This window comes from Cryptotermes secundus, unplaced genomic scaffold (genome assembly GCF_002891405.2).
Source record: "Cryptotermes secundus unplaced genomic scaffold, Csec_1.0 scaffold59, whole genome shotgun sequence".
In the NCBI taxonomy this organism is placed as follows: Eukaryota; Metazoa; Arthropoda; class Insecta; order Blattodea; family Kalotermitidae; genus Cryptotermes; species Cryptotermes secundus.
In genome coordinates, this window is record NW_019738348.1 from 341898 (window position 1) to 363717 (window position 21820).

General features: G+C 36.5%; 1 protein-coding gene across 3 annotated transcripts in view; it reads left to right on the forward strand.

The window, feature by feature from the left end:
- LOC111870704 (NADP-dependent malic enzyme) overlaps positions 1-21820 on the forward strand; it is a 48063-nt gene that overhangs the window by 2159 nt on the left and 24084 nt on the right. For 2 of the 3 annotated variants that reach the window (XM_023863180.2, XM_023863182.1), the window contains exons 2-5: positions 7864-8035; positions 13603-13761; positions 17019-17200; positions 19341-19521. In XM_023863180.2, the coding sequence (XP_023718948.1) occupies positions 7864-8035; positions 13603-13761; positions 17019-17200; positions 19341-19521 (694 nt within the window). Of the gene's footprint in view, positions 1-7863; positions 8036-10511; positions 10592-13602; positions 13762-17018; positions 17201-19340; positions 19522-21820 lie in introns of those variants that run through there. The other variant, XM_023863183.1, reaches the window with a different exon arrangement.

The window sequence follows — 21820 nt, forward strand, 5'->3', positions numbered from 1 at the left end:
TTCATATATGGTGTTTATTAGTTTTGTCAGTGTTTTCAAACGACCTTCTCCCAGTAACTTAAGCACATCTCCAGGTACATCATCGTCTCCTGTAGCCTTTTCATTCCTCGTGGCCTTGATAGCTTTTTCCACCTCACTTTGTAAAATATATGGTCCTTTCTCATCTGTATCTACTTCTTCTTCTGGTTCCACTTCCAAGGTTTCTGGCCGATTAGGTCGATCATATAGTTCTGTAATATAATTTCTGTAATTTCTGTAATATAAGTTCTGTAATTATAATTTTCAGCATTTGCCTCTGATCTACTATTCTATTCCCCTGGGAGTCTTCTATGCCAGTATTTTGAATCCCATGGTTCTCTTTCCATCCTAGTTCTTTTGTCTTCATGTACATCAAATCATAACGTCCTGTCCTTTGAAATTCTATAATTAGGGCTAGTAACCTTAATTAAAACCCAACCTCAGTGACAGGTTTACAGCATAGCCTAGGTTAAAGTAGTCCTGTGTTAGGTCTAGTTTTTAATGCCACAAAACAAATTTCTTCTAGAGAAGTTGACACACCACCAGCTGGTCAAGTTCTTCCTTACACTTGAAAATTTGTTCCTGTGTTCAGAAGAACCTACCCATGGATGTTATCCTTAGTTAAATCGAGTCCACACCCTGCCAAGAAAAAAAATCCAAGTATGTGCCACTTTTTTTTGCATTGAAAGATTGTTAGACCCCTCCCCCACAACCTAACTCCCAAAGTTGAGGGCCATCTGATTTTGGCAGTCCAGCACATCTTATTCAATATAGTTGCAACTGCTGTGCCATGCCATGGCAACAGAAGACCTACTTAACATGGGTTCACTGTAGTAACTGCCCTCAAATTCAGCCACAGATATGCATTATTGCCATATTGCTTACATCCTATTGCTTTATATCTTTTATATTACTAGATAAAACTTCTTATTAAAAACTTGTGTGGTAGTGATAAATGTTCTGCAGAAAACCGTGTTAATTGATGAAAAATGCCTGAATTCAGTCACATAGCTTAAGTAGACCATTGTTGTCTTGCATGTGTTTATAATTTCTCAGAATTTCTTATAAAGGTTATATACATGCAAATGGTTTTATCGTTAGAATATTGGAATTTTATAGCCATGACCAACATTATATGCAGTTGCACTGTTTCATAATTTTTATGATTTTAATACAGTAGCAGTTTCTTTATTATATTCATGATCCATTTTTTAGGTCGCAGTTATGGTCATTTTATTACAAGCCATTACATTGGCTGAGCAAATTTTATATGTTTTTGTTTGGTGTAGGAACCAGAAATAAAATCCAAAATTAGTAGCTGTTTAGTTTAAGTAGGTTACAGTGGTTTGGATGAATTCCAGTTCTTACTCTCTTGTAGAGAATCTAATATAGTTTAGCTGTATGTGGATGTTGTTAGCTGGTCTCACTTGTAGCCACCCTTACAGTTATCTACACAGAACTGAAGCAGAAGTGAGAGGATAATTGTTCATTTTCTCTGTTTATTTGGAACAACAGCTCCTGACCTCTGGTGGCAGTCTAAATCTGGATTGTGAAGGCTCACTTTAGGATGTGAAGAGTCATCAGTAATTTTCCAGAAGGCTAGGTTTCAGGGTCTCACAGTTCATTCTGTGTACTTTAAATACCTTTTGTTACTTAAGAATGATATATCAGGATTGTCCATGATACCTTAACATATTATGCTCATACAGTAACTTCTCAATTTTTGTTGCTTCATTTCTTTAAAGCATAAGTGGTAACTTTATTTTGTCAGTTACTGTGTTGCGTTTGAAGTCACATAGCCCCTAAGTTATTTTGTTGAAGTGTGTCATTGCAGAGAGCCATGTAAGAAATTGCTTAAATCCAGGTTTAGCTGCTAACATTAGAAAGTACTTTACATTGTCTAATGAAACTTCATATTCTTGTTTCTCAGAGCTAATTATTTTAATGGAACAGTTTTCACCTGTGTTTATCATGGTATGAATTAATTTATAATACTTTCCAAATATATATTATATGTGTATTAAACTGTAGTCACAAGGAGTTCTTGTTGTACTTAAAAATAATGCTCTGCAGCATATAGTTTACCATAACTGGAGACTTGGTTTTTGTGGCCTCCCTCAGTCCCTCAAAGTAAGGACATTGCTGCTTCCTTGCTTTTCCATGCCTTGACAAGTCCCCCCCCCAACTGTTGCTCTGTCACAGACTACTCTCCTTTACCTAGCAAAGCAGAATAGCTCCGGGTCTATCACGGTGAATGCTGCTTGAAATAGGGTTTGGAGACAGGTGAGGGCCACATGCATGGGCATAAGCAGTCTGTATCTGGTCTAACAGCAAGTCTCAAGTACTTGCCAGTGATTGGTGGTATGAAGCTGAACTTAACCCTGTTGACGGTGAAGGAGTAACGGAAAATTGAGTTCCTATAAGTTCCCCCAAACTGGTAAAATATACTGTAGGAATACCTGATGAGAGGCAGAAGCATTGTGTTCTTTTAATACACAGTTCATTCTAATTAGGTCTAATGATTGAAAAGCTGATGATTTTTTTATTAAGGAAGTGGAGGGCTGGAACTCATGGAGGGCATTCTTTGGTGCTGAGAATTTGGAGAATATTTTTTTAATTAAGGTATGTTTAGACGAGCAGCAAGAATTGATCAATTTTGGGCGGAGTTTGATGATTCTGTTGTTATTGTATATCCAGCAATGTTGATGAAAATCTTTTGCCACGTCTTTTTGTTCCCGCAGTGTTGTCAGCAGTGTGGATCAACTTCAAGACACTTGGCAGTGCTTATTTACACTGTAGCATTTCTCCTGTCAGGATGAGTGCTAGAGATCCCTTTCAGATATAAATTTTTTAGTGTTTATGGTCATTGATTTGTTTGATCTGGTGTTCATATAGTCCTACATTCAGCTATTAACAGAAGACAGGAGGAGGAGAAGATATAGGTTAGATCATGTCTCACAAGCATCGTGTGGAGTCAGGCAGATACTTGTTTCAGAACTTTACAAGAGATTCACATAATGACTTTAAATAAAGTTGAACTGAAGATTCAGAGAACTGATAGTAGCATGAGGAAAGAAATTCCCACATCCACCAAATTGATAATTCTGTGAAGACTTTAATACTGGAGATTCCTATAGGAGTTTCAAGTTTCTGAGTCTGCTACTTTCCTCATGATACCAGAAATTCTCAAAGAATTTAATTTAATTTAATTTATTTGCGTTCCATAAACCCTAAGCAGGTTCATACCTTTGGATATAGAACAAGTCAAAAGAATACATACTGGTACAAGTAATTTATCTTAAACTAATATAGCTTAATTCTACATTATTCTCTATTTACATTGAGGTATTCATCTACAGAGTAGAAGGAATGAGTATGCAGATAATTCTTTAGCTCTGATTTAAAATGTTTAGTATCTTTACTCAAGTTTTTGATACTTTGTGGGAGACTATTGTACACTTTTATGCCAGAAAAGTAGACTCCTTTTTGATATAGTGATAAGTTTGATGAAGGTAGATGGAAGTTATATTTTTGTCTAGTATTCATGTTATAGATATTGGAATTTAATTCAAATTTATTTTTGTTGTACACAACAAATAAGAGAAGTGATAGTATGTATTGTGATGGAGGAGGTAGAATTTTTAATTTCTTAAATAAATCTCTACATGAATCTCTATTTCTGCATCCTGTAATGAATCTAATTGAATGTGAAGAGTTCCCCCAGAATATTAATCCATAGTTCATAATAGAATGAAAGTAGGCATGATAAACCATCTTCAGTGTTTCCTGTGGCATAAAGGCCTTAATCTCATTGCATAGTAAGCTGCACTTAATTTAGGTATAGTTTGTTCTGTATGTATTTTCCAAGACAGTGTACTGTCTACATGTATTCCAAGGAATTTTGTCTCAGGTGCTTTACAGATTAATTTGTTGGCATAACTGATGGCCAGATCAGTTTGGTGGCTGTTTTTAGTTGAGAATGGTATGTGATGGGTTTTATCAAAATTTAGTGAGAGTTTATTGGCTTCAAACCATCTATTTAAAGCTTCAAATACAAAATTTATATCATTTTTAAAGTTGTCACACTTATAATTCTTAAATATTATACTAGTGTCATCTGCAAATAGAATTGGTTTATATTTATTGTTGATGGTTTTTGATAAATCATTTATGTAGAGAAGAAAAAGCAAGGGGCCAAAAATTGATCCCTGTGGAACACCATGTTTTATGATTCCCCAGTTTGAAAATGCATTAGAACTGGGAGTTTTACTTTTTATCTCCAATCTTTGGTACCTATTTTTGAGGTATGATTTGATCCATTCATTAGCTTTGCCATTTATTCCATAGAAATTTAATTTCAATAGTAAGATATCATGATTTACACAATCAAAAGCTTTTGCTAAATCACAGAAAATCCCTCCCACTATTAATCTGTTATTGAGAGCATTTTGAATATCGTTGGTTAGTTCATGGGTTGCTTTCTCTGTGGTTTGGTCTTTCCTAAATCCAAACTGTTCTTTAACTAATATGTTGTTAGAATTTAAGTGTTCAAGGTAATCAAGACTTTAGAGAATGAAGTCAGTATACATATTGGTCTGTAGTTAGAAATGCATTTTCTCTCGCCTTTTTTAAAAAGTGGTTTCACTACAGTGTATTTTAAGCGTTGCGGAAAAATCCCTGATGATAAAGATTTATTACGCAAATGATTCAGCAGTGAACTGATGTAAACAGAGCGTGCTTTAATGAATGCATCAAAGGAATTAAGAAATGGACTTCTCTTTATTTAGGAATTAAAAGAATTCATCAAGGCAACAATAATAAACCCCTTTTTTAAGTACGATTTGAGGTTCTCACAGCCGTGGTTATGACAAATGCTGTCTTCTGGGATACAACACTATGTATTCCACTGAAAGTCAACTGATGTTCCAGAGAAACGTTTTGCCTCCATCTTCAGGGTGAAAGAATAAGCCAAGCAAGAAACCAGTATGAAGCTAGTAGCAAGCAGGGGTCTATTTTCTACAGACTATGTAGCATTATATCCGAGGAGATGGTTTTTATATATTGCTTAAGTAAATAAAGAAATTCTGATTTGAATATTTACCATAATGATTCCAGCGCAGTTTTGTCTTTCTGAGTGTTATTCCTGGAATCTGTGTGTGTGGGATGTGAAGTGAAGGCAGTTAAAAATTTATTCAAAATTGCATGTTATTATTGTTGTTGTTATAGCAGCTGCTATTGCTGTATGCAGGGATGTTGACTTATTTGAAGCCAGGAAAATTGTCCCCACACGATTTTTAAACATAGTATAATTATTTGCATGTACAATAAACAACAATTGAACTGAATTATTATTATTATCCTCTCAGAAAATCTATACTTTTCATTTCTCAATTAAACATTTATACATTTCATTTCTCAGAACTCATAACTTACATTTATGTTAATGAAATTATTATTATTATTGTTGTTGTTTGTTGTTTACTTGTCTGCATTAATGTGTTTTTCCTCCAGTGTTTGTAATTTGTCTTTGAATTTATGTTGTGATTGCCCATGATGTAATTACTTGTATCTACACTGTGCTGTGTCTGTAATTGGCTGTTGACTTGGCACATAAATAATAAAGAACTGAATTGAATTGAATTGAATTATTTAACTGCAAATGGGTTTTCACCCAGTGGCAGTGGTATGACAATAAGACAACAGACAAATAACACACTACTACAATAAGACACCAGACAAATAACACACATAAACACGTTCAAACAAAACACAGCACACAAACACTATATAATAAGCTAACAGTAATGAATGTGTAATGTCATATTCCTATTTTCCCTTAATTTCATTTTACTACACTTACATAATCCTCCCATCCTTGACACTTTTCACTTCAGTTCACTTCACTTCACATTACTGCAATTTTTTGCTAGTTTCCACCCCACCTTCACTTCACCTCATATATCACTTTCCTAACCCTTTTCCTGACATTACTTGGTTTACAGGAGAGAGACCCTACAGCATTTGCAGGTGGTTCCAGATCTGTACGGTCATATTTTCAAAGAAGTATTTTTCTTATAGTATCGGTCTGTGATTAGCTGCATTCTTCTTCTGCTAAATGCAGCTAGGATTGCCATGGCAAAAGCTGCATTTAGCAAGAAGAAGAATCTTTTTACCAGAAAATTGGACTTAAATTTGAGAAAGAAACAAGTGAAATGCTACATTTGGAGCATGGCTTTGTATGGGGCTGAAACTTGGACACTTAGGGCAGTAGATCAGAAACACCTGGAAAGCTCCGAAATGTGGTGTTGGAGAAGGATGGAGAAGATCAGTTGGGCTGATTATGTGAGAAATGAAGAAGTGTTATTTAGAGTCAGTGAGCAGAGGAATATCCTACACGAAATAAGAAAATGGAAGGCTAATTGGATTGGTCATATCTTACGCAGTAACTGCCTTCTAAAAGAAGTTATTGAAGGAAAGATAGAGGGGCGGATAGAAGTGACCAGAAGACGAAGAAGACGTAAGAAGATGCTGGATGACCTTGGGGACAGAAGAGGATATTCTCATTTGAAGGAGAAAGCTCTAGATTGCATTAAGTGGAGGAACTGTTTTGGACTGTGGACCTGTCATCTGACAGATTACTGATGAATGATGAATCGATCTGTGAATGGAAATGAAGAGGAATCCGGTTTCGTGTCCTGTAGTGTGTTGTGCCAATTAACGAGCTATTAAAGAAAAAGTATTTACTGGGTGTGTGTTGTCATACATAAAGATAACTTGGAATGAAGCCCATAGTGGATCTTTGTAGTATAATGGTCATGAAAGTCTCGACCCCACCCCGAATGGATTATAGGAAGGTTTTGCTGAATAACTCATTGGAGCTGAAACCCGTCAGAAAATTAAGGAAGGAAGTCTCCAGAACTTAATGGCCTGCTGAGTATAGCAAGAGACCATGAGCTTTGGTTTGATGTTGCATGTACAGCTAGGATTTGTGTTAAATGAAAAGAATGAGGTTTTTTTTGTTGTTCTGCATCTGTCCTTAGTTCTTGATATTAATTTGTTGAGGATACAAATGTGTTCTTGTTAAGAGTTACACGCTGTGTAGGAGCCTAAATCAATTTTTGCTGTTTTATTGTTTTTTTCTTATTTTTGTTTTTTATGTATATATCATAACTGAATAATGGTTTAAATTAAGGTTATTGATGTTAGGGGAGCTGGGATAGCTGCTGGTGTAGTGAGTACGCTTTTGGCCACAAAGTATTTAAAGACCTGTTAAACTGCTACCAGACAAGATAATAGAATTAGAACTGAAATGCTACATTACTGATCTCATGTTCTTCATATTACCACACTCACTGAAAGGCAGTATACGTAAATACCAGTTTAAACCTGATCATCAAGTGGTCAAGACTAAAGAGGCAAACACAAGCATTGTCAGAGAAACAAATGTTTAATTGTTGTATGATGGAAATTTTCCCACATGTTATTAACTAGTCACTGCCTTTATTGTGATATGTGACGGTATCATGTGAATTGGTTTACATCTGTAGAAGAAAAGATTAAATGTTTCAATAGCTAGTTTTAACATTGTGAGCTGCCATTGATACTGCGTAGAGTGCACTTACCTGACTAAAATATACTGGTCCTGGCATTTATATCAAGGGTAATTAGGACCACATAGCAAACATAAGTAATATTATTGCATATGAACATCCACCTTCGCACAGATTTTGTGGTTGTTGCTGTCGTATGGGGAAGGACTGAACAATAAAAGAGTCTGTAGTCTAAAGAAAATAATCTTCTGATATCCATATACAAGAAGCATTCCGAAATTCCCTACTTTTCCAGAGGCTGTTGCCATGGATTGCTCTGTTGCAACAATAGACAGACAGCACTGGGAGCCCTCCACAAGCTGCTCTCTATACCTCAAAACAGAACATACCATGAGGTGACTGGGGATATAATCTGCCCTTCTATGGTACAAGGCATTGATCACCTCAGAGATCCAAGACTGAACAAGGTAAGTTGATTTTGTTTCAGTAACTAGTGTAGTAACATTTCTTTATTTATAATATGAGATTAAACTTTATCTGCCCTTATTGAATTGTTAATTTGAGTCATTGTACTGTTAATGGGTTTTGTATAAATATCTGTGCCAGAACCAAAAACAGGGCACTGGCTTTTTAGTTACAACAAAGCTTAATAATAGTAATTAAAATTTTAAAAACTGGCATTCCTTTGAATACCATGGCTATTATGAAGTAGAATGGTTTCACTAAATTTTGATTACATATTTGATTTGTATAAGAATTAAAATTGTTGAGGATAGAACAGCTGAACAGGTGAGGGTTCCCCACTAACTAATGCCATACTCCTTATGGCCGTGCCATAGCTCAAGCGGTTAGTCGCTGGCTTCCCACCGTGGCGGCCTTGGTTCGAGCCCGGGTGTGGTCAAGTGGGATTTGTGGTGGACAAAGTGGCACTGGGGCAGGTTTTCTCTGAGTTCTTTGGTTTCTCTTGCCAATCTTCATTCCACCAAAAATTCTCCATCATCAAAATCACCCGGGACAGGTACAATAGGCCAATCAGTGGCCGACATGCCGAGTGGACCCAGCTGGACTCCACCCCCCACTATGTGAATTAAAAAATTAATGCCATATGCCTTGATATTTTATTGCAACATCCTGTTGCACATTATTAATTAATTAACAAATGTTTGTTGTTCTGTCTTACGTGCAACACTTTTTAAAAAATTTGTTTAAAAGTTACTGTGTATACATAATGCGTCTTTTAAACCTATTTTAAATAGCATTTAGAGCAAGAAACGCAATAGAAAACATAGTAAAGCCATGCCCACAAATCGACAAATACAGAAGAAATAGTGTGTGCCAAATGAAATGTATAGCTTGCCCACTGAAGTACATAGGGCAGACAGGCCAAACATTCTATACTAGATATAAGGAACACATACAGGCCATTAGAAATAACAACATTAATTTGGGATATTTGAATTACATATTGAGTAGGGGAAATATAACTGATAAATCAAAGTTATGGAAGTAGAAAGAAAGGAAAGTTATTTAATACTTTAGAGAAATACCACATATACAGGCTCAGAAGAAGCAGATTACATATAAATGACGCACATGTTGATATTTATAACCTAATATTTGAAGCGATGGAAGAAATAGACACTGGGTGGCAACATGCAGACATTATAAAAGACAAACTCAGTCCTGCTTAGCAAACATTTATGGTCTAAACACACTGCGCAGCAGGAGAAGACGCACAGGACCATGAAGTAAGTACGCAATCGTCCAGAGCAGTAACACACACTGTATATGAGACACTGACACAGGATATTAACACTGTTACAGTAACACGAATGTGTGATGGGGCTATGCATCCTACATTAGGAGGAAAAATGCAAGCACAGCAGTCTCCACAGAACAGTTTTTAAAACACCTGAGGATGACCAACGATGGTCAAAACATGTAGTGGGCAATGAAGTGTTGCATGTAAGACGAAGCTTCAAGGACATTTTCCATATTCCTTGTTTTAATGTTCAAGACGTTGAAAATAAAATGACGTGATTTACCCATATCTCTGGGACATAACACACAAATATAAAAGTAGACAAGAAACACAAATTAAATTTTATAAAACAGAGGCCCTTACAGTATATCTGTATGGATGTGAAGCTCTGGTGCTAAAAGAAGACTTTAGAAAGATTATTACAAATAACAGAAACAAAATTCTTGAGAGCAGAGCCTTGATTGAAACTGTTTGATAAGAGAAGAATTGACAGAAGTCAACCTAAAGTTAAAGCATTAAATGAAATAGTGGAAGAACAGAAGTGATTTGCACATAGAGGATATATGGAAGACTAGAATTACAGAATTAGTAATAAAATACAAAACCTGTGGAAAAGAGGATAGGATAAGCCGAGAAAAGGGTGGAAAGATCGGCTGGAGACGTGACTGGGTTTTTATCCTCATTTGTGAAGAAGAAAATTAGAAGTTACTTCCTTGTCATTGTATCACTGATTACAATAATAAATCCTGTAGCAACATGAATATTGCATTTACACGCTTTTATTCTTGATATAAATCATGTGCAGACTTGTTTTTATTGAAAATGGGTTTACCATCCTTTTACAGTTTTTAATGGGTCCAACTCCATGCTTCATGATATTCCATGATTAGTCAATAGGTATTTATTTATACATGAAACTCTTATGGAACTAGATTCACACCCATCACCACAACCCAGCATTAAATTCTGCTTTGACTTCTCTTTGAGCCTAGCTATTTCATAGAGCTTATTCTGGTCTTTTGTGTTACATAGAAGCAAGTGAGCAGTGTTTGTGGAACATTATGGACTTCTTAAAATTGTGAACAACAAGGAGATGCCCATGGTCAGGTTTTTGTTGTTGAGTGTACCATAGGCGAAAGCACAGTCATAACTGTGAGGTATGGGGTGATGTGATGTTCCAGGTGGGAAATTTATACGAGACTGTCCAAAAAATAATGGCTGAGATTGATGAGTATCAGTACCAACATTTAGATTACACAAGGTATGGTTAATATTGTAGCTCAGTCTTTGTGAAACTTGGTTTTTCTCTGTCTCTTAGACTCTTTTTGTGAAAAAGTAATGTCAGAACGCAAAGTTGAAGCCAGATAAAGATATAAACATAGATTTATACAGTAAACAAAAAGTTAAGGCAATTAAAATGTAACTGTGCTATATCTGTAAACATAACTAGGATTGGTTAGAGGAATTTTTCACTTTAGTTATCGTGAATTCACTGTATATTTGGGGTAATGTTGAAGAGTTTAATTCTCATTGTAGATATATCATGCCCTATTCCAGTATTTTGTTTCTAAAGTGACATACGATGGGGTACCCAAAAGAAACCGAACTAATTTTTTTGTGGGCAGAGCTTTTGTAGTACCGTGTTTTGCCGCCATGAGCGCATAGAGCTAACATTCCTGAGTCGATAAGCCGACTACCATTGCTTCAGAAGGTAAGGACTAGTTTCGGCAGAGTTTATAGTGACAACTGTTTTGTGTGATCGTCGTTTTTGCAATGGCTGATTTTCGTGAACAGCATGCGGCGATGAAATTCTGCTTTTTGCTTGGGAAAAGTGGAACAGAAACTCTTGAAATGTTAAAAACGGCGTACAAGGACGATGCTATGGGGAAAACTCAAGTGTTTGAGTGGTTTTCCCGTTTCAAAAATGGTGAAATGTCAATTGATGACAAACCTCGTTCTGGTCGTCCTTCCACGGCCCGAACACATGAAAATGTTGAAAAAATTCGTGAAATCATCAAGGAAGATCGACGACGGACCATTGAAGAAATTGTGGAGCTGTCGGGAGTGACTTGGAGCTCAGTTCAGCGAATTTTGACAGAAGATTTGGGAATGAAAAGGGTGGCTGCGAAATTCGTGCCACGACTGCTGACTGCTGAACAAAAACAAGGTCGCGTGGAAGCATGCTGTGCTTTGAAAGAAGAGTCCCGAAATGATCAAAACTTTTTTTCAAAAATTATCACCGGTGACGAAACCTGGTGCTATGCTTACGATCCTGAATCAAAGCAACAATCAAGCCAGTGGAAGACTTCAAGTTCGCCTCGCCCCAAGAAAGCTCGTCAGGTGAAATCAAACATGAAAACAATGCTGATTTGTTTTTTCGATGTGAGAGGAGTCGTCCATTCAGAGTTTGTTCCGCAGGGTCAGACAGTTAACCAGGCTTTCTACTTGGAAGTTTTGAAAAGATTGCGCAACAGTTTGCGGCCGAAGCGGCCAGATTTGTGGCAGTCGGGTGACTGGTTTTTCCATCATGACAATGCCCCTGCTCACACAGCCCTGTCTGTACGACAATTCTTGACCAAAAATGGTATGACCCCTGTTCCTCACCCTCCATACTCACCCAACCTTGCCCCGTGCGACTTTTTTTTGTTTCCTCGAATGAAAAGAGACATGAAAGGAAAGCGTTTTGCTGATGTTGCTGAGGTGAAGGAAAAAACGACGGAGGTGCTGTGAAGCATCTCAAAAGATGAATTTAGACAATGTTTTGAAAAATGGAATAAAAGACTAGACAAGTGTATTAGTGTAAGTGGAGAGTACTATGAAGGGGATTGAAGGTTTGTGCTTAAAATTTGAATAAATAAGTTTAAAAAAAATAATTTCGGTTTCTTTTGGGTACCCCCTCATATGTCAGCAATTTATTTCATACATTCATATAGTGGCACAGTATTCTATTCTTTTATTGAGGATTCTGGAATTAGATAAATTACACAAATTACATAAATTAATAAACAAAAAATAAGCATATGGTTGCTTCAGGGCAAGATTAGAAGTAATGCTTGTCAAACTTCAGTAATGTTGCACTTCATTTCAGCCTCAGAGCTGTTGAAAAGGAATTTTTGTGGTAAAAATACTTTTTATGAAGGGGCATAATGCAAAGGTACAGAACACCAGTAGTCACTTCATATTCATTAAGCATTTGGTTGAGAAAGCATTCACATTTCTTGCTTTCCACATGGACCAGAACTTTGCTGCTGTTATTTATTAAAGAATGAGATTTTTGTGTGCAATTACTTTTGAATCACTCACTCACTTATGGAGCTGAGCCCTTCGTGAGAAGCCGCAAATTGTGCAGCTACTCAAAGTTCCAGCATTTTAGGGAACCCTAAGGTTCATTTCGTGTTCACAAGAGCCCTCCACTGGTCCCTATCCTGAACCAGTTCAATCCAAGCCATACCATCCCATCCCATCTCTCTAAGATCCATTTTAATATTGTCCACCCACCTATGCCTTGGTCTTCCCACTGGGCTCTTTCCATCTCGCTTTCATACCAATATCCTATATACATTCCTTATCTCCCACATTCGTGCTACATGCCTAACCATCTCATCCTCCTTGACTTGATCATTCTAATTATACTTGGAGAAGAGTACAAGTTATGAAACTCCTCATTATGCAGTTTTCTCGAACTTCCTGTCACTTCATCTCTCTTCGGTCCAAATATCCTCCTCAACACCCTGTTCCCAAAGACCCTCAGTCTATGTTCTTCCCTTAATCTCAGAGACCAAATTTCACACCCACACACTTTTGAATGCATGTGGTATCTTTACTGATATGTGTAGTTAGAGAACTGTAAGATTTCATAAAGGACAGTTTGGGAATCACTGCCTTAGATGATATAATCATCACATTGTTGGTCCAAGTACACTGGTTTAACTGGATGGGTGCTCAGACTTAATCAATTAGCCCTTAACTGCTTCACTGACAGATACCTCCTGTTGGAGTTTCATCATAGTGTAAAGATGATGACAGTCAAATTACACAGGCAGTATTTTTTCAATCCAGTAATAATGAACTTTTCATGAACTTATATTTACACTGCATCCAACATTGTATATCTTTCCACTCTTGCTCTGTGCTGGAACTTTCATTTTTTGCCCTGAGATTTATGTATCAAATGTTTTACAGGTAAAAGCCCATGATTATAGTGCAGTAGAACATTGGTTATATTTATGAATGTAATAACGTGATAGACTAAAAACAGATGTTGCTTTGTAGGGTCTTGCATTTACACTGCAGGAAAGACAACAACTAGGTATCCATGGTTTAATGCCAGCAAGATTCAAGACCCAAGAAGAACAGCTGGAACTATGCAAAACAAGTGTGGAGAGGTACCAAGAAGATCTAAACAAATATCTCTACCTTGTAGAGTTACAGGTAAGTAATACTGGGGAATGTTTGCAAAGACATTTAATGTACTTTTTGTTATCATCATCAGTAATCTGTCAAGACGACAGGTCCACAGTCTCTTCCAAAACAATTCCTCCACTTAATGCGATCTAGAGATTTCTCCTTCAAATGACAGTATCCTCTTCTGTCCCCAAGGTCATCCAGCATCTTCTTACGTCTTCTTCCTCGTCTTCTTGTCACTTCTATCCGCCCATCTATCTTTCCTTCGATAACTTCTTTTAGAAGGCAGTTTCTGCGTAAAACATGACCAATCCAATTAGCCTTCCGTTTTCTTATTTCATGTAGGATANTAAGAGCCATTGATGAATTAATAGATTTTAGATTTACTAATGCGTGGGCAGGTTTTAGTCATTTATCTTAAGCCCTGTTGATGAGTATAGACATTGAAACATGCCTACATTTACAGTTTATTAACCTCATTTAGAGATATAACAGTAGAAAAAAGAATTTTCTCTTCTCAACGTCATCCAGACCTGTTCTGTGGCCCCCCCACCCTCCTATCCAATGGGTACTGGGTGCTATTTCCCCAGGCATAAAAAGGCCATGTCATGAAGCTGACCACTCACCTCAAACTACTGCAAAGGTCAAGAGAATGTCCATCTGTGCATCCATTCCCCCATATGCCTTCATGGCAAAGTGCTTAATTAGTTAAGCACAGAGACAACTTTACCTTTCAAAAATCAGCAACATGAAAATAAATATTGTATGAAATAAATGAAAATAAATGGCATGCTCCTAGTTGACAATCACTATTCTGGCAATCACAATTCTGACAACATGATCACAGAATAACTATTCTGTTACACAATGCAATATCATTCAAGTTGAGAAAAAGTACTTCAGCTTTGCATACTTAAAGCCATCACTTTAGATGTGAACTTATTTATGTAGTGGGTCTCTTGACTGATAATATAACAGTTCCGCTATAATTCTCATCATCCCAATTGCATCCCTGGTTCCTTTTCCTCTTCTAAATCCAAACTGATCTTCTCCAAGTACATCCTCTATTTTCCTTTAGAGGAGATCAGTTTGGATTTAGAAGAGGAAAAGGAACCAGGGATGCAATTGGGATGATGAGAATTATAGCGGATTTGTTATATTATCAGTCAAGAGACCCACTACATAAATAAGTTCACATCTAAAGTGATGGCTTTAAGTATGCAAAGCTGAAGTACTTTTTCTCAACTTGAATGATATTGCATTGTGTAACAGAATAGTTATTCTGTGATCATGTTGTCAGAATTGTGATTGCCAGAATAGTGATTGTCAACTAGGAGCATGCCATTTATTTTCATTTATTTCATACAATATTTATTTTCATGTTGCTGATTTTTGAAAGGTAAAGTTGTCTCTGTGCTTAACTAATTAAGCACTTTGCCATGAAGGCATATGGGGGAATGGATGCACAGATGGACATTCTCTTGACCTTTGCAGTAGTTTGAGGTGAGTGGTCAGCTTCATGACATGGCCTTTTTATGCCTGGGGAAATAGCACCCAGTACCCATTGGATAGGAGGGTGGGGGGGCCACAGAACAGGTCTGGATGACGTTGAGAAGAGAAAATTCTTTTTTCTACTGTTATATCTCTAAATGAGGTTAATAAACTGTAAATGTAGGCATGTTTCAATGTCTATACTCATCAACAGGGCTTAAGATAAATGACTAAAACCTGCCCACGCATTAGTAAATCTAAAATCTATTAATTCATCAATGGCTCTTAGAAATAATTTTTGAGGAGTTACTGGTAATTAAAATTTAAGATCACTGTTTCTCTCTACTATCTACCTATGACTCTACAGCCCTTTGTTGGGCCTTGGCCGCTTCTTTAGTTTCTTAATCCTATACACAGTCAGTAGGACTCCTTGGACGTGGGATCAATCCGCCGCAAGGCCTCTACCTATGCACAGAACTGCATAAACACAGAATAAATTTACACAGGCATACATGCCTAGGGTAGTATTCAAACCCACAACCCCAGTGATTGAATGGACAAAGACTGTTCATGCATTAGATCATGCAACCACTGTGATAGGCTAAGGTTATTGCTATGCAGTAAAAATAATTGATACGTAAGCTTACATCTTCTTGTGAAACAGTTTCTGATCTGTATGGTATTGGGATTTTCTCAGTAATGAATAATTTGATACATCATGGCTAGTTTGGCTTAACAGTTATACTGAAAAAAGCCCAGATATGCTCCCCTCCCCCCATACTCCTCAAAATGTAATACCTATTCTTTGGATTTTGTTTTTATGTCTATGTAAGGGTCCACATTTGAGAAATAATTTTGAAATGTACATTGAAGATTGCTGTTTGCTTTGTTTCGAAATGTCGCTGTTCTATAATATTCCTGTATAATATGATAGAATTTGTGACTTTTTATATTCTGTTGATCTCTCCATATATGTTCCCTTCTGAATTTGTTTTTATTCTCATATTTGTATGTAGGATCCTTGAAATCCTGTCCATGCTTATTTTTGGTCCACATTCCTTTCTAATAACGTTTGACAGATTTAATTTCTTTTAAGCTTCCATTTTGTGTTTCCCACAGATCAACCTGTTGTCTGCGACTATTATGTTTTCATGTCTAGTCTTTTGTTCTCTCCTAAATCTTTATTAGCACATGTCATACACTTCTTTAAAATCTGAAACTTAATCATCAGATTCTTTCAAAATTGTTCCTGAGATAATTATCTTGGTGTAAAAGTCAAAGCTGTTGTGCATCTTTTCCAGTGAGATGCATTTTCTTGTATATTTTTTGTATTTTATTAGTTAAAATTCTTTTATAAATTTTATAACAGTGATTGAGAAATTGGCAAGCATGCAGAAATTCTGTTATGACTTGAAGTTGTTCATTTGAATATGTTAAAATTAATTATGTATTAGGCATTTTTGCTCTTTAGGAAGAACTTTATCACCCTACAAGAAAATTAAATTTTTTACAAGTCTTGTTGCCGTTGCCAAGCTGATATATACTGATTTCTGAGCATTATTTCTGTAATACAGGGTTCTATAAACTTATGAAATAATGATTCAGCATTCTGAAAATGTGAATAACACTTCATGCCAAAGTTTCATTATGTTCAGAAACATGTAAACCAGTCTATAGGATAAAATACCTTCCATGTTTTACTGAGCATAGCAGTGCACATATTTTCTTATCTACTCTATATGTTTTAATATTGACACCAGAATTAAATAATTAAGATAGTGTTTCAATTCTAGGACCGTAATGAACGCCTGTTTTTCCGTCTTCTTGCGGAGAATGTGGAACAGATGATGCCAATTGTATATACTCCCACTGTTGGCCTAGCTTGTCAGAAGTTTGGTCTCATCTACAGGAGACCTAGAGGACTCTTTATTACCATTAATGACCGAGGACATTGTTTTGATGTCCTTAAAAATTGGTATGTCAGCTACAAATAATCCAGCTTTCAGTGGCAAAATGTAAGATATAAGAGAACATAATATCACCAGACTAAGTGTCTAAATCACTAGTAACAGTAGCATGGGGTGGCACTGAAGTTATTTATTTAAATTATGCAAGTGCTCATGTTTTGTTGTTACCTGAGAGTGCCATTTTCTTGTGGCAGAAGTGAGGACCTCAGAACTAAAAATTTTAAACAGAATTTTCACCACTTCACTGATTAGAAATGAAAATCTTAACATAAATATAATAAGAAGATTGTATGAAAATCTTTTTAGACCAGAATAAGCTGAGAAAAAGTATAGAAAACTTCCAAATCAGGAATATTTTGAGGGTCAGTTATTTTCTTATCCTTGTTGCATATAAATATTTTTAAAGAGATTGTTGCAAAACTAACAGTCCATTCCATTTTTAGAATTCAAAGGTTCAGTACTGCTAACACAAAAGCCTGTTACTGTATCCTACCATGTGCAAAAAAAAAAAAAAGAAAGAAATTCTGTGTCATAATCACTTGTTTTGATTTGAATATTTATCTGCTGCTGCTTATAACTATCTTCCAAGAGGTTTTCCCATGAAAATATTGCAGGCATTTCTTGTTTTCTTATTCTTGCTATCCAAATTACCATGGAAGCATTTTCTGCTTATATTATTTTCTCCAATCCAAAGATTGTCTCAGCTTTGAAAGCAGTTATTTTCTGTTACACTTTTTCAGTTTGTGTTCCTACCACAAAAAGACACCAACTTTTATCGTGATACTTAAAAGCAGGGCAAATAATATTGTATTTTAATTTTCAGTTTCTTGAAAAAATGGGCAAGATTACAGTTTCTGAACTGAGTAATAACATGAATTAAGTCATTTCACCAGGTACTTGAATTGTGACACAATATCATTAAACTTTTGTTGCTGTAGAGGCTTTATTGTCTACACTACAATCCCTGTGTAAATCATTTCTACTTAGCAATAGAATTCTGTGTTATGAAGAAGTTGTGTATTTAAAATTAGCTGGTATGCCATAACATAAATGAAATAGTGGTGATATGAACAACAAAAACAGAAAATGCCTTGTGGAGTATCAATACTGTAAAACCGTTTTAAGGGCTAGTTATGTTTTTACTGTGTTCTTGTAATTAGCTGTGCAGACTGTCCATCAGTTTTCTTTCTGACTCCTAAAGTGATAGTGCCAGCAGCTTCCCCAAAATTCTATTCACTCAAAATCCTAGAATCTGATAATTTATGCTGGCCAGTAACCTGTCATGCAAAAGCGAGTGTTGCCTTTGTGTCGTTCACCCAATTTGTCAGCATTTTCTAAAAACTGTACAGAATGCCTCAGGAATGTGCTACGTCTAAAGATGATTTGAACTCGGTTTCTGGCTGGCCAACCTGTGGTTCACATAGCATATCCAACTTTACAAAACTTATAATAAATTTCTAAAGAATTAAACATAAGATCGACCCCTCATTAAATAAAATCATATATATTAATAACCTAGGGCACAACAAGTGCATATTAGGGGGTACTTGTGAACCATGCCTGCATGTCACCCTTACCTTTTCTGGTACTTGTTACAAGCAGTCTTTTTAATAATGCTGTTCACATTCTGTGATCTTTCAGAAGCTTCAGTGAGCTAAATGTGAAGATGTACCATATCTCCTCTTCTTCCTTGCTTCTTTTAACACCACACTGCAGATACTGTACTGACAGTTAAACTTACATTTGCAGTATTAGCATGAATATTTTGTGATGCAATATATATGTCTGTTTGTAAGTATAACATAAAATAATCTTACATTGATTATGTTTTTCAGTCATTTGTGCCTCTTCATCCCTTCTTTGTTCTGGGTAATTGGGAATGCAGTGCATATAGAACAGTAACAGCACCCAAACTGTTGTTCATTTCCTGTGATATAACAGTGACTTTGTTTGTGGTGTAAAATAAGCCAGTGCTAATCTTCTTTGAATGTGCTGTCTTTTGGTATGTGATGCCATGTTGTCTAGTAGACAGTTAACCAGGACTGTAGAAGAATCTTCTGCCTCCATCTTCATCAAATCTTCACAGTAACCATTATGATGATTGCTGTGAGAACGTGAAGTCTCACGTTTCTTCACTTTTTCCGCTAGGCCAGAACCCGATGTCCGTGCCATTGTTGTGACCGATGGAGAAAGAATTCTTGGTCTGGGAGATTTAGGTGCATGTGGCATGGGCATTCCTGTGGGTAAGTTGGCCCTATACACAGCCCTGGCAGGCATCAAGCCACATCAGTGTTTGCCCATCACTCTCGATGTGGGCACAAACAACCAGGTACAGCAAGTTAAGTCATAGCTAAGTACTGTAAATAAGAAGTGAAGTAATACTGGCATTGTAGACTGAAACCATAAAAAGGACTAGTTTTGTTCTCAAGAATCATTTCGCTGCCCCACTTCTACTTTCAACCCTTGGTAACTGCAGCCAGTAATAATGATTGCTAAAAGTGAGTGCATATATGTCTTCACTGAAGTGGGAGGGTACTGATCGCCTGAGACAAACTTGAGCTTAATCCAAAACATAAAACATGTGCTTAGCACATGATCTGACTTTGTAAGATACTACTTTAATGAATAACCATGGTGTTTTGCAGAAGAAAATGGCTTCTATGTTGAGTACACACAAGTGATGGATGTGTATATTTTATTCACTTTCAGTTTAACCATTCCAGATAGGAAAAACAGTTACACAGAGAGAAATTGCAGTGATATTAAATAGAAGAGTTTGTCATAAAATCACATATCCATTGGAAAATTAATTTTCTTCTCCCTGTTCCCTTGTGATCCATATGATATTGTCATGGTTAGAGACTAGACACAGGGTTTGGATTGATAATTGTAATGGACAACTTATAACTCGTAGCTACAAGTAACTAAGACACTCGATGGTCTGCACACTGTAAAGATCACTGACAAGAGGTTTGACCTTTTTTTATTCTTTATCCAAAATGATACATCAGTAGTCAGGTGGAAACAATTAATTAGAGGAGCAAAGTTGTGCGTGTGACATGAATTCTACCAGTAAACAAGCAATGAGTTGCTTTACATTTCTGGTGCTTTACGGTTGCTGTAAAGTTTAATACTGTTTGGAGCTGATGTCTAGTATACGAGTCTTCATAATGTGAATATAACAGTAATTACAAATCTGTCGGTATAATGACAACAAATGACTTGAAGATGAAAGTAGAACCAAGTCCTGAAATGTCATGTATGTCCACATATACCATATAAAATGATCAGTACATACTATAATAATGGTATAATTACTTAACCATTGTTTCCAGAATGAATGAAGATTCCTTAAACATCTTGGCTGAACTACTTTTATATAAAAATATGTGTATATTTTCTGTGGCACTGTGGCATCAAGTGTTCCACTGTTCATTTTCCATCAGATTTGATTAGCAAGGCCTCAGCTGTCCAGTCATATAACTAACAACACATCATGTAAAGTCAGTTCCCCTATACAATTAACCGAACCATTGCTGACACTTTTCTACGCATCTGTAAGCATATGCCTTTGTGCAACATCTTTACCCTGCTGTACTTCATACTGGCTTACCCTGAATGTTTCCACTCACCTAGAGTCAAGATCAGAAGGCTCCAACAGGTCTGCAGCTTCTTGCTTCATCAGCTTCCTTCTTATTTATAGGAGTTCTTTGCTGAAATGTTACAAATGGAGGTGAGGGAAGTTGCCAAGTTGTAAATTTAATGCTCTTCAGGGAATGGGATAATTTGATTATATTACAGTTCCAGGTGGAATAGCAGTTCTTCTGCCTGCCAGTTCCAAGTAGCTAAATTCTTTCATTTTTACACAGTAATTTTATTGCTGAGAGATTTGTAGCCGTACGAGGTAACTGCACAATGACTTATTCGCATAAGTACATCACAGTATTACAGGAAACACCCTTCCTTGAAAATACTGCTCCACAGCATACTTAGTACATCTTTTTCCTTTGTGTGCATGTCTCATAATTGTGTATAGTACTACTAAAGGAAATTGGTGACATGTGGCAGTCCTGATAAAGAAACTGAAATAACACATGTACGTGGTGTGTTCCATATATTATGCCTCCTATTTTTTTTAAAGAAAACTACAACAGATACAGAAATCATAATAACGCAGTTAAATAGAGCAAGATTTCAGCTACTTACAGCTATTTTTCCACATAATCACCACCATTCGTTATGCACTTTTGCCATCGATGAACAAGAGCCTGTATGCTGCACCTATAAAAGTCTGCACCAGCAGAGGCTAGCCACTTTCTTACAGCTGCAATGACAGCATCGTTGTCTGGAAAATGTTGTCCACATAGTCCGTCTTTGATAGGCCCAAAGAGATGGAAGTCTGAAGGTGCTAAATCGGGGCTATAAGGTGGATGTGGTAGGACAGTCCAGCCAAACTTTGCAGTGTGCGCGGTGGTCGCCAAACTGGTATGAGGTCTAGTGTTATCGTGTTGCAAACGAAAGGTTGTCTGCTTCTCTGGCCTGACTCAGGAAATATGGGCTTTCAGCTTAGTCAGCGTCATCTTGTAGCATTCAGAATTGACAGACTCACCAAGATCCAGGAAATCCAA